The sequence below is a fragment of the Schistocerca serialis genome, chromosome 7 (assembly GCF_023864345.2).
Source record: "Schistocerca serialis cubense isolate TAMUIC-IGC-003099 chromosome 7, iqSchSeri2.2, whole genome shotgun sequence".
NCBI lineage: Eukaryota > Metazoa > Arthropoda > Insecta > Orthoptera > Acrididae > Schistocerca > Schistocerca serialis.
This window is the reverse complement of record NC_064644.1, coordinates 49058218-49070566: the sequence shown is the minus strand read 5'-3', so window position 1 is coordinate 49070566 and position 12349 is coordinate 49058218. Positions and strand designations below refer to the sequence as shown.

General features: G+C 36.8%; 1 protein-coding gene across 2 annotated transcripts in view; it reads left to right on the top strand.

The window, feature by feature from the left end:
• The window catches only part of LOC126412726 (myotubularin-related protein 6), a 437584-nt gene that overhangs the window by 304882 nt on the left and 120353 nt on the right, over window positions 1-12349 (top strand). For both annotated transcript variants that reach the window (XM_050082454.1, XM_050082455.1), the window contains exons 5-7: window positions 1147-1272; window positions 5100-5234; window positions 8022-8154. In XM_050082454.1, the coding sequence (XP_049938411.1) occupies window positions 1147-1272; window positions 5100-5234; window positions 8022-8154 (394 nt within the window). The remainder of the gene's footprint in view (window positions 1-1146; window positions 1273-5099; window positions 5235-8021; window positions 8155-12349) is intronic.

Below are 12349 nucleotides of genomic sequence, written 5' to 3'. Positions count from 1 at the left end.
AGAAGTAAAAACTTTGAGGTTCGCCGATGACATTGTAATTATGTCAGAGACAGCAAAGGACTTGGAAGAGCTGTTGAACGGAATGGACAGTGCCTTGAAAGGAGGATATAAGATGAACATCAACAAAAGCAAAACAAGGATAATGGAATGTAGTCGAATTAAATCGGGTGATGCTGAGGGAATTAGATTAGGAAATGAGACACTTAAAGTAGTAAAGAAGTTTTGCTATTTAGGGAGTAAAATAACTGATGATGGTCGAAGTAGAGAGGATATAAAATGTAGACTGGCAATGGCAAGGAAATCGTTTCTGAAGAAGAAAAATTTGTTAACATCGAGTATAGATTTAAGTGTCAGGAAGTTGTTTCTGAAAGTATTTGTATGGAGTGTAGCCATGTATGGAAGTGAAACGTGGACGATAAATAGTTTAGACAAGAAGAGAATAGAAGCTTTCGAAATGTGGCGCTACAGAAGAATGCTGAAGATAAGGTGGGTAGGTCACGTAACTAATGAGGAGGTATTGAATAGGATTGGGGAGAAGAGAAATTTGTGGCACAACTTGACTAGAAGAAGGGATCGGTTGGTAGGACATGTTTTGAGGCATCAAGGAATCACAAATTTAGCATTGGAGGGCAGCGTGGAGGGTAAAAATCGTAGAGGGAGACCAAGAGATGAATACACTAAGCATATTCAGAAGGATGTAGGTTGCAGTAAGTACTGGGAGATGAAGAAGCTTGCACAGGATAGACTAGCATGGAGAGCTGCATCAAACCAGTCTCAGGACTGAAGACCACAACAACAACAACATTTATTAAACTCTTATGTTGTTACTTGAGAGTGGCAACATAACCAAAATCACAATCATAAATAAATAACTTTAGTAACAGCTCAGGTGGTACATGTCGTTTCTCTGATAAGTTTAAAATTTTGATTTGATTTATTCCATCTGGATAAAACAACAACTTATTCTATATTATTTTTGGAGCTTTATCATGTATTTATGTTCTTTTGGCATGTTTCACAACCTTGGCTTCTGAGTAAAGGTCTATGGAACAAACATTGTATATAACTTAACAAAAAATTTTCAAACTGTGAAACATATTGTGATTTTTTTTTTTGTGCTGTTGAAACTGTGTCCATATGTTATAGGTGTGTGATACCTATCCACGATCTCTGTATGTGCCAGCATCAGCGTCTACTTCAATGCTAATTGGCAGCTCCAAGTTCAGGAGCAAAGGTCGGCTCCCAGTGCTCACATATCTTCACCATAACAAGGTAATAACATAGTACTCCTTAAGGTGAACATTTAAAATGATAATAAATATTTATTTTTGTATGTGTGGATTGTTAGCTTTTTGATAAGGTGAACATGGTTTCAGAATTTTGCAACGCTGAGAATGTAATTAGAAAATTACAAGGAGACATTATGGTTTGCCAATATTTCCATTAGGAAGTGATATAGTAAATACTACTGTTAGACAAGTGAGAAAGTGCAATAAAAACTATCCCAGCTTTAGAAACTGGTAGTTCCTTATTCAGGAAAGAAAGGTGGTGTGAAAGGAAGGGCAGATAACGCAGACCCCAGGATCTGAGAGGAAGGGAGGACAATGATGAAAGGGAGGCCTCAGAGAGCACATAATGATGATGATTCTAGCAAATTACCTCTTTCATGGAGGTTGGTAAGAACATTTAGGAGAGGTCGAATTACTCAGAACCCATCAGATACGATAAAGAAGAGAGACAAAGCTGGAAGAGGATAGAATGAAGGGATAGAGAAAGAAGCAAACATAGTTATGAAAGTAGAATAGATGATTTTGTTTGGGGGGGTGGGGAGTAATAAAATAGGATCTCAAATAATTAGTATTTAGTGGGGTATAAATAGATGAGGACGACGAGGAGTGGGGGGAGTGGAGGGGGATAATATATGTAAAATGCAACACAATGAGTGTATCAACTAGTAAAACATATAGTGCTCTCACATGTTGCTATTTCTTTAATTATGTAGCTTTTTGCCATTGGGGGGCAGGAGTTGTAAATGGACATACGAGTTGTAAATGGACATACACATCTTTGTGTGTGACGTAGGAAAAGAGGAAAATAAGTATCTAAAGCATGTTATTCGTGTAAGATATTTCCACTCTTAGAGCTTTTGCAAGTAATATGTGTTGTGTAAACAATACCAAGAGTCAGCTCAACTCCAGCAGTGGGGCAAGACCTCAAATAGCCACTGTCTGCGAGTTTAGATCTCTCGTATAGACAGCAACCTCCATGTTTCAACAGCTGCTCATTGTAGCTATCGGACAAGAAAAACTGTACTGGCATTGTCAGGAGAGCTGAGAATATTTGAAGAATGCTGAGCAGCCATATTGCATCCTATATTTGTGTGTATTACCATATCTTCATAATATATTTTGCTGTGCTAATGCACACATTAAATAAGAGTACCCATGAAACTGTGTGTTTTAGGTACAATATGTGTCCGTGCATGGCAATATTTATCTTTATCAAACAGCAGTAAACAACCCACTGCATGACAATAAGTGCTTTTCCATTGTTTAAACAACTGCCACATGACAACATATTTCCATTTCCATTGTTATCAGGCAGTCTGATCCATGTAAATATGAAACAAACTCTGTTTTTTTTATGGTAATTGCTGTTCATCAACAAAACAAGTTAAGAGAAATTTGTAAAAGAGATCTCAGAGAAATGAAAGAAACATTTGTTGTCATTAAAATAAGAATTAGAATTAATTGAAAGATTTTAGAAGGGAGAAACTGCTGCAAAACTAAATGCTGCTTATGGTACTAGAATGCAGACTGTTTGGGACATTAAAAAGAGTAAGCAAAAAACAAAGAATTTTATCAGGAAATTTGGTTCTAGTTCTGGAGCATCTGCATGAAAAAGCATTAAGAGATCCACATTTAGTGAATTAGATGCTGTTCTTTTGCAGTGGTTTAGCTGAAAATGAGCAGAAGGTGTCATTGTTTCAGGTATGATGTGTGCTGAAAAACCTTAATTTTTTCATGTAGCACTAAGGTTAGAGAGAGAATTTAATGCCATATCTGTATGGCTCACCAAATTCAAATGATGTCACAGGATTCGTGAACGTACGGTGTGAGGAGAGTGGCTTAGTTCAAATGTTGCAGCAGCTGATTCCATGTGGGAGAGTTACAGAAATTTGTGGAAGAAGAGACTTTTACACCAAACGAAATTTATGATGCAGATGAAAGTGGTCTTTATTAAAAAGTCTATCAACCAGGATCTTGCTTTTAAGAGAGTTCATGCTCCTTGTTGTCTAAAGAACGCATTACAATTTTGTGCACTGCTAATCCTTCTGGGAACCACAAAGTGAAACTAGTGTTCTGGTGATTGGAAAATAAAAAAGATCCCGAGCATTCAAGGATATGAAAGCTAAGGATCTTCCACTGCATTGTTACAACCAAAAAGGAGCTTAGATGCATAGTGAAATTTTGAAAACATGACTCTACACAAATTTTGTACCACAAGTTTGGTGGTTTCTACAAGAGGAAAGGACTACCACAGAAGACTGTTTTATTGCTTGAAAATGTCCCTTCATGTCCAAATGAGAGGATTCTCATACATGATGATGGTAACTAAGTTTTTACATCCTCACATTACTGCCACTATACAGCCAATGGACCAAGGCATAACTGCATCAGTCCACTGAGAATGGTAGTTAGTGAGAATGATTTAGTGATGTTCTGGAAGAAGTTAACAATACTAGGTGCCATACAGAGGACTTCTGATGCCTAACAGGAAGCCAAGCCATATAAACTAGTTCGATCATAGAATAAAGTGATTTTTAAGGTTTCATTGATGAAGAAAAAACAGCTGCACAAATAATGAATCTGGCAATGGGTTTATATGGTTTTAAATATGTTGAATGAAGGGAAAAAAAAACCCTTGAATGGGTGGCTGAAGATTAACACACGTGAGAACGGCTTCTGGTACATGAGTGACACTGAAATTGGCAGCTACTTCACAACAAAACGGAAGAGGATGGTGAATGTGAAAGTGGTGATGAAGACAGTGACCTTGACAGTCATTGTACCAAATTGCACAGTGTTAATATCCTTCTCGATTTTATGGGCCAGGGGGTATTTAAGCGCAAGGAAGTTATTACTGCAAGAAAAATTTGAAATGCTGTGTGAAAAAATGTAGTTCCTCTCGGAAGTAGACCAACATCACAGACTATTTGGAGAAATAGCCATGCCTACAGTACATGTGCACAGAACTTGGATAAACCTTCAAACAAAGGAAAGTAACATGATCCTAAAACAGCTTGAACACCTCGAATTAATTTATGAGCATAACATGATGTCGTAGGAGCGACGATGTATACAACATAATCTGTTACTAAAAAATCATCCGTAAAATACTTGAAAATGGTCTAAGGCCAAAATTGTACACTTGCATAGGAAATAAAGAGAATGACAGCTGAAGGCTTCAAGAAATCATTAAAAGAATATATATTTGAAAATATCTCAATTATTCGTGCAACTTGTCCTCAACATTACCCCTAATTATTGGGAGTATACTGCATTTAGCTTCCAAGAAGAGAAGAGAGATGTAATTTTTGACATATTTTCCATTTTTAAAATTTAAATATGTCCCCATCAGTACAATGTGTTTTTTCAGTGATCTATAACAGAATAACTAAATTTTTATGGGCCACACATTTTGTACCTCCTGCGTATTCTTTCTTTGTTGCTGTCTGTTCTGTACAATTCATGCTATTAACTTCACTCTGGTGTCTGATGCCTAAGGACTTTGACTATTATTTGTCTAGTTTGATGAGTAACATTAGCACCTCTTCCTACGTTACTATGTTTGCTTGTAGTTGTGATAATGGACAACTGTACTATTTCTCTACATAATTGTTAGTAGTATCACTATTGTTTGATCTGATAAGGTGAAAGAAAGTTTGATGCTGTTATGTTATCTTCGTATATGCTTGAAACTGCTACTGACTGGAAGTAGAAAAGTTTGTATATTAATGTATCAAAAATTGAGACTATGTTAGTAATAACATTTGTACTGAAGTAATTGTCATTTCACTCCCATTGGATTTGTTTCAGGCTGCCATTTGTCGATGCAGTCAACCGCTTTCAGGCTTCAGTGCACGCTGTCTCGAGGATGAACAATTGCTCAACTCCATTCTGAGAACAAATCCCAACTCGTCTTACATGTGTGTTGTGGACACGAGGCCCAGGGTGAGCTCCATTCCGTGCATCAAGTTGGGACTATGCGGACCGTGCGGGGTAAAGTAGCTGCAGCCGGCATGATAGCCGGCGCCAGAATCGTGATGCACTTCTCCCTCTTCTGCAGTTTGGATCCACACTCTTATGTGTCTTTTGCCCTGTGTTCTGATGCTTTCCAACTTGATGAAATGTGGAATGATGTCCTCCAGAACTTGATCTGTAAAAGTTTGGCATTTTGTTTTCATCTATATCGGAGTAATATATCATCTAGTATTCCAATGATCTTTGAATTAAGAATGATGGCTGAACCTCGCTGATATGTACATTGCTTAGTAAGGGCATGGAAATGATACATTATATTCCTATCTGTGACAAAGCTGATATCTTGCAGCATCTCTCAATGTGCATAGATACAGCATGCTAAGTGTTGCAGTACAAATTCACTTTAAGTCAAAAGAAATGGGAAGGGTAGAGGGGTACTGTAAGAGAATGAGCAGACGGTGCATAGGTTAAATTGTGAGACTAAGCAGAGGAAACGTGAAAATCTTATAGAACTGGATTCTTGAGCTAGATACGCCGAGGAGTGGTGTCCACAACAGGGGAAAGGGGATAAATGTTAATTTGCCTTCAGAAATTAAGGTAATCCTGATACTGTGGGAACTATTGATTTATGTATGGTATGTTTGAGTTTAGTATAGCATTCAGAATTTCCTGGAGATTTTGGAACTGCAATAAAATGAGTGCAGTGGTCGTGTGGAATGTATGAACGGAGGCAATGTTGTTGGTAGATGTAGCCTCTGAAATGGTATTACATGGTGGATTTAGCCATTGTTGATGTATGTCAGAATGTGTTACTCCAATGATGATACTTTCCATTTAGATAAAAGGGCCATACTCATTTTTTGTGATACTGCACAAAAGCTTAAATGGATCTCAAACATGCTTATTTGGGGAAATCAGATTTTCTAACCCCATATTCTCAGATTTATTTACTTCTATGAAGCTAGATTTTATATGTAAAGGAAAGTAAATTATCATATTCTATCTGTAATAGTGTCATCCTCCGTGCCTACTCACAGAATCTGATACAACTGATAGCATAAAATTATGGCTTTGATCCAAAGCATTCAACTACTGCAGTGATTTGGCTTTGAACTTAAACAGCTTGTGTCTCCCCTGATTCTGCCATCTCTTTTATTGCAAACATACAGCTGCATAATGTTCTTCTGTTTACTCACACCCACTGTCCTATCATATTGATTACTCTGTACAACATGTATTTTCACACCTGCGTCATAAAATTGTTATGATTTAAAGTAACTGAATTTAGGCTCTGTTGTGTTATTTCTCTTCTCTTGTCCAATGGTGAAAATGTCTTCGAATGTCTTAATTGTGCACTGTTTCTGGCAGATGCTACCAAAAGAAACCTTTTCAATTGTTATCCCTGCCCTATCTCATGTTTTTTTTTGCCTCTGAAAGGGATGAAAACTAGCCACTGAGTTGCCCATCACTGAGCAAGAAGTATTCAATTTTTTTAAGCTCAAAAAAGAAAGTGAAGTGAAAAATGTATTGAGAAACTGCAGTAGGTATACATTCCAAGGGTACTTTGACATAAATAATTGGGATTTCGGTGTAAAAAATAAAAGAAAGAAAATTATTCTCGATACAGATAGGATGACAAATATGGAACCAAAGTGTGTCAGATGTAAAAGGTTTGACACTATTAACATTATAATTTGTTTAATATTGTGAAGATGAATCTTTGTTTTTGTGTTGTGTGCATCATAAGTAATGCTGTTAATAAGCAGTGTATAGTTTTATTTGGTGTATAGCCATAATTTTCTTAGATTTTACCAACCTCTTGATTGAAGCATCATTATCTTATCAGATGTGTATTTTCAAGCTGTTGGAATGAAGTCGTGAGGAAAGTGAACAACAAATTATTTGTAACAATATATTTATTTCAAAACTGTTTCCATTTTTTCACCTTCTGAAGTATGAGAGTCAATCTGAAACTAGGAGATAAATTCACAAGTATGAGTTTTGAGATCACTATTTGTGTAATGACATAGCAGGTGTCATGGGTTTGATTTTTTAAAAAAATAATCGTGGTTAGTGTAAATAATGAAGCAACAACTGGTGATTCTGGTACTTCATATCGTAATAAATTATGCACTGGAATAAATAAAATAAAATAAAATGATTATTCTAATAGGCAGTCTTTATGTTGCCTTGCTCAATAGTAATATTCCATACTAGGGTAAATCAACAGAATTAAGGTACATACTTAATAAGTATACATTTCAAAACAAAGTTACCTTGATTACTAAACTGCTTGCCAGGATTGCAAAATTTTCTGAAGTAAATTGTAGAAAACATCATCTGTTCCTTGTTGTATTATGCTATTAGTGCATGCATTAAAACAGACTTGCATATCATGAAAGTGGATGATCTTTTTGTACCTAACAATTATGCCTTATACAGATCAACAACATTATAATGAGATATGCTGTGTAGTTCCATAACCATGCTTCCTTATATTAAATGTTCCAATTAAAGCACTGCATGTAGCTAGTCAGATTCGTAGTGCATTTTTTTCTATATCTCGTGCTCTATGTCAAAGTTGCACACTGCATGGAAGTTGGAAAGCCTTAAAGAAAAGAAAGATATTTCTGTGTCATTGCATGTGGCCCCACATTTACAGATGTTGTTGTACCATTTGGAATAATTGTAACTATTTACATCAAAAATGTGTGTCTATTGTTGGAACTTTATTCATTTGTATCTTAATAATTGCAGATTAATGCTATGGCTAACCGAGCTGCAGGAAAAGGGTATGAAAATGAAAACAATTATGAGAATATCAAATTCCATTTCTTTGGAATTGACAATATACATGTTATGAGGAGTAGTCTGGTGAAACTGATTGAAAGTGAGTTTGCTATCTTAATGAGTAATATTTCTTATATAATGATATTACGTAAGGTTCTGCATTATAAATATAGTGGCTCTTCCTTTGCAGACATACAGTGATAACTCACTAATAGAGTTTTATATTTTAATGATAATAACAAGAATTTTGCCAATATAGAAACCATTCATATTAGCCCAGCCACCATTACAGTGTGCAGTACTCTAGGAGTAATTAATGCTAAACAGTGAGACGATTGCAAATATGCTAATACTTTAAGACTTTGTCATCTGCATGTCTTGTACAAATGTATGCGCTTGGTGCTGGCAGCGCTAATTCAGATTACTTGCCTTGTCGCCAGCTGTTCTTGACATTATTGGGAGATATAAATTGTTAAGTTTCACTAATCTCATTGTTAGTTCTCATAAGTTCTTAACACTGTTCCCCTACTTTCATGAAATTTCGAAGATATGCATACATAAATAAATACAAAATTTGTTTGTTTCATATACTTATTTATTTGCATTGTCTTTGGTACTTAGTATTTCTCTTTCATTTGATATGCAGCAAAACAGTCTCCAAGATGTAATGCAACTCCACAAGACTTGCACATTAAATTTGTTGTTCTTCTTTTTTTGTTTTTGGAACATACATGGCAGTTTCTTCGTTTTCATTTATTCATTTCAGAAATAGGTATTAGGTGGTGTTGCTTTATGTGACCGGAAAGTCTGTCAACCGGATCATGATGAGATGTACGTGATGTAGTGGCAAATTGCAAGTTTTGCTCAGAAGCAGGTACATGTCTTTTCTCCACTAATCAGACACTTTCAATACAAAATCGTGAAATCGGAGACTCTTGTGTTCTGTATTGAAATATTGACATGTACGGAATGCATTAAATAATGTGCAGTTAAAGAGATACATGCAAATCTTTTTTGACCATTTTATAGTTTTTCTGTATATAGGATAATAACTCAAATATTAGTCTGCCCGATTCACTCCTTTCATGTATTTATTGCAGTCCAGTACACTTTCAGGTTTTTTTAATTGTGTAATTGGTTTTTCTATGTTTTCTTGGAGTGTCAGTCAAAGTGGCATTATGTATTGTAGAGATCATTCGTACCATTTTAGTTTTCGAAGCTCTCCATACCTGTGCGAGTACTTCACCTTTCCTCTGATGACAAGCTTCAGACACATTGACTTTGCGCACTTTAAATTTTCCGGAAATCCTCTTATTTTGCTGTATCGTTCCACAAACTCGAATTTTCTTTTCAAGTAATTTCTCAGCAAGTTCTACACTGTTATAATAATTGTCCATGTAGAGGTGATGCCACTTTCCATAAGAAGGTGTCAATAGATCCATCACTGTTATTGCTAAAGGATGTCCAGCACTGGACTATATCTTGAATGAGGAAATGTATCCCATACTCAAATCACACAGCATCCGAATAAGTGCCATATTTCGTAATTTTTGACACATTGTAAACTTTAAAATTTAACTGTCCACGTCATGGTGTCATTCCTCCATCATTTGAGATGTTTTGACGTAAATTAAAAGTTTCTTTAAACTTTTTGGAAAAATAAACAATTACAAATTACACTTTGAAAAGCTCGTTGACATTATTTGGTTTATTTTAATTGTCGGAAAAATGTAAAAATGATAATATTTGTCTGAATCGGTTGCGGGACATCATTTTACGAAATATCGTTGTGTTTATTAACAGATTCGTTGACCAATAATCATCGGTCCTTGCTTTTTTGCAGTTCCCGTAAGGATAGCAAACCCAACGATTTTCTAAGTTCAGGTCCATAACATCGACAAAATTGGCATTTTCTAAATTCAGTTTCCTTCTGTTGCAAGTTTGACTGTAGTACTTGTTGGTTTTACCGCTAATATATTCCAATAGATCATTCCCAATATATAATTCTACGATATCCTCGACACTCTGTGTATCTTTGGGAAATATATTTAGACCCGGAGTCCTTCAAATTTATTATTGGTCCTTGGTAAATCAAAGCCTGGCAACTGTGCACTGTCTTCTTTGTCTGATTCATCCGAATAAGTTGGCAACTGTAGCGTTCACCGAATTCTTCTTGGATGTATTTCACTATCTTCTGACGATTCTGCTTCACTTTCATTTTTTTTTTTTAATTTTTTTTAATTTTTTTTTTTATATATATATATATCCAGTGTCTTCTTGTCAATCAGCTAAGTCGTCCGGAATGTCAGACAAGATGTCCGTGCATTCATAGTAAATAATTGTATCATCTCTTTCATCTGCCATGATGGAAGGGCACAAGTACTTACAAAAACAAAAAACTCGTTGACGTTTGTGACTTATTGTTACCAAAACAAAACTCCAACAGAATGCAAAAGATGATAAAGTGCTGTCACCGCCCACTGCGCAATACTATGCTCACAACACTACTGCGTTGTCGCTGACCACCGCTATTTCACGCATGACACCACTGTGGTGTCACCGGATGACATAGTGTTAATAGATGTTACCAGACTCGGGTGCTATTAACATAAACAGTGAAGAAGAAGAAGAAGAAGAAGAAGAAGAAGAAGAAGAAGAAGAAGAAGAAAGGCTGTAATTGCCCTAGATTAGCTAAATAATGCTATAAGAATCTTTGAAAGAATCTGCCATGGAGATATCTAAGATTCTGCCAACATGTGACAAAAATGTGAGTAATTGTGCATGGATAGTACACAGAAACTGATCGTTTCCAGCTGGAATAGACAGACAAAGTCTGATATCGCTCTGAAGATGGACTTTTTAAGGTGTTAATGATATTTTATTTTCAAACTCTAACGAAAACATACAACATGGAATGTTGAAAGAAACATTCCACATGGGAAAAATATATTAAAAACAAAGATTCCATGCTTGTTTCTGTATATGTGTGGATGGATATGTGTGTGTGTGCGAGTGTATACCCGTCCTTTTTTCTCCTAAGGTAAGTCTTTCCGCTCCCGGGATTGGAATGACTCCTTACCCTCTCCCTTAAAACCCACATCCTTTCGTCTTTCCCTCTCCTTCCTTCTTTCCTGATGAGGCAACAGTTTGTTGCGAAAGCTTGAATTTTGTGTGTATGTTTGTGTTTGTTTGTGTGTCTGTCGACCTGCCAGCATTTTCATTTGGTAAGTCACATCATCTTTGTTTTTTTTTATATATATATATATATATATATATATATATATATATATATATATATATATATATATATATATATAAAAAAAACAAAGATGAGGTGACTTACCGAACAAAAACGCTGGCAGGTCGATAGACACACAAACAAACACAAACATACACACAAAATTCAAGCTTTCGCAACAAATTGTTGCCTCATCAGGAAAGAGGGAAGGAGAGGGGAAGACGAAAGGAAGTGGGTTTTAAAGGAGAGGGTAAGGAGTCATTCCAATCCCGGGAGCGGAAAGACTTACCTTAGGGGGAAAAAAGGACAGGTATACACTCGCACACACGCACATATCCATCCACACATACAGACACAAGCAGACATATTTAAAGACAAAGAGTTTGGGCAGAGATGTCAGTCGAGGCAGAAGTGTAGAGGCAAAGAAGTTGTTGAAAGACAGGTGAGGTATGAGTGGCGGCAACTTGAAATTAGCGGAGATTGAGGCCTGGCGGATGACGAGAAGAGAGGATATACTGAAGGGCAAGTTCCCATCTCCGGAGTTCGGATAGGTTGGTGTTGGTGGGAAGTATCCAGATAACCCGGACGGTGTAACACTGTGCCAAGATGTGCTGGCCGTGCACCAAGGCATGTTTAGCCACAGGGTGATCCTCATTACCAACAAACACTGTCTGCCTGTGTCCATTCATGCGAATGGACAGTTTGTTGCTGGTCATTCCCACATAGAATGCGTCACAGTGTAGGCAGGTCAGTTGGTAAATCACGTGGGTGCTTTCACACGTGGCTCTGCCTTTGATCGTGTACACCTTCCGGGTTACAGGACTGGAGTAGGTGGTGGTGGGAGGGTGCATGGGACAGGTTTTGCATCGGGGGCGGTTACAAGGATAGGAGCCAGAGGGTAGGGAAGGTGGTTTGGGGATTTCATAGGGATGAACTAACAGGTTACGAAGGTTAGGTGGACGGCGGAAAGACACTCTTGGCGGAGTGGGGAGGATTTCATGAAGGATGGATCTCATTTCAGGGCAGGATTTGAGGAAGTCGTATCCCTGCTGGAGAG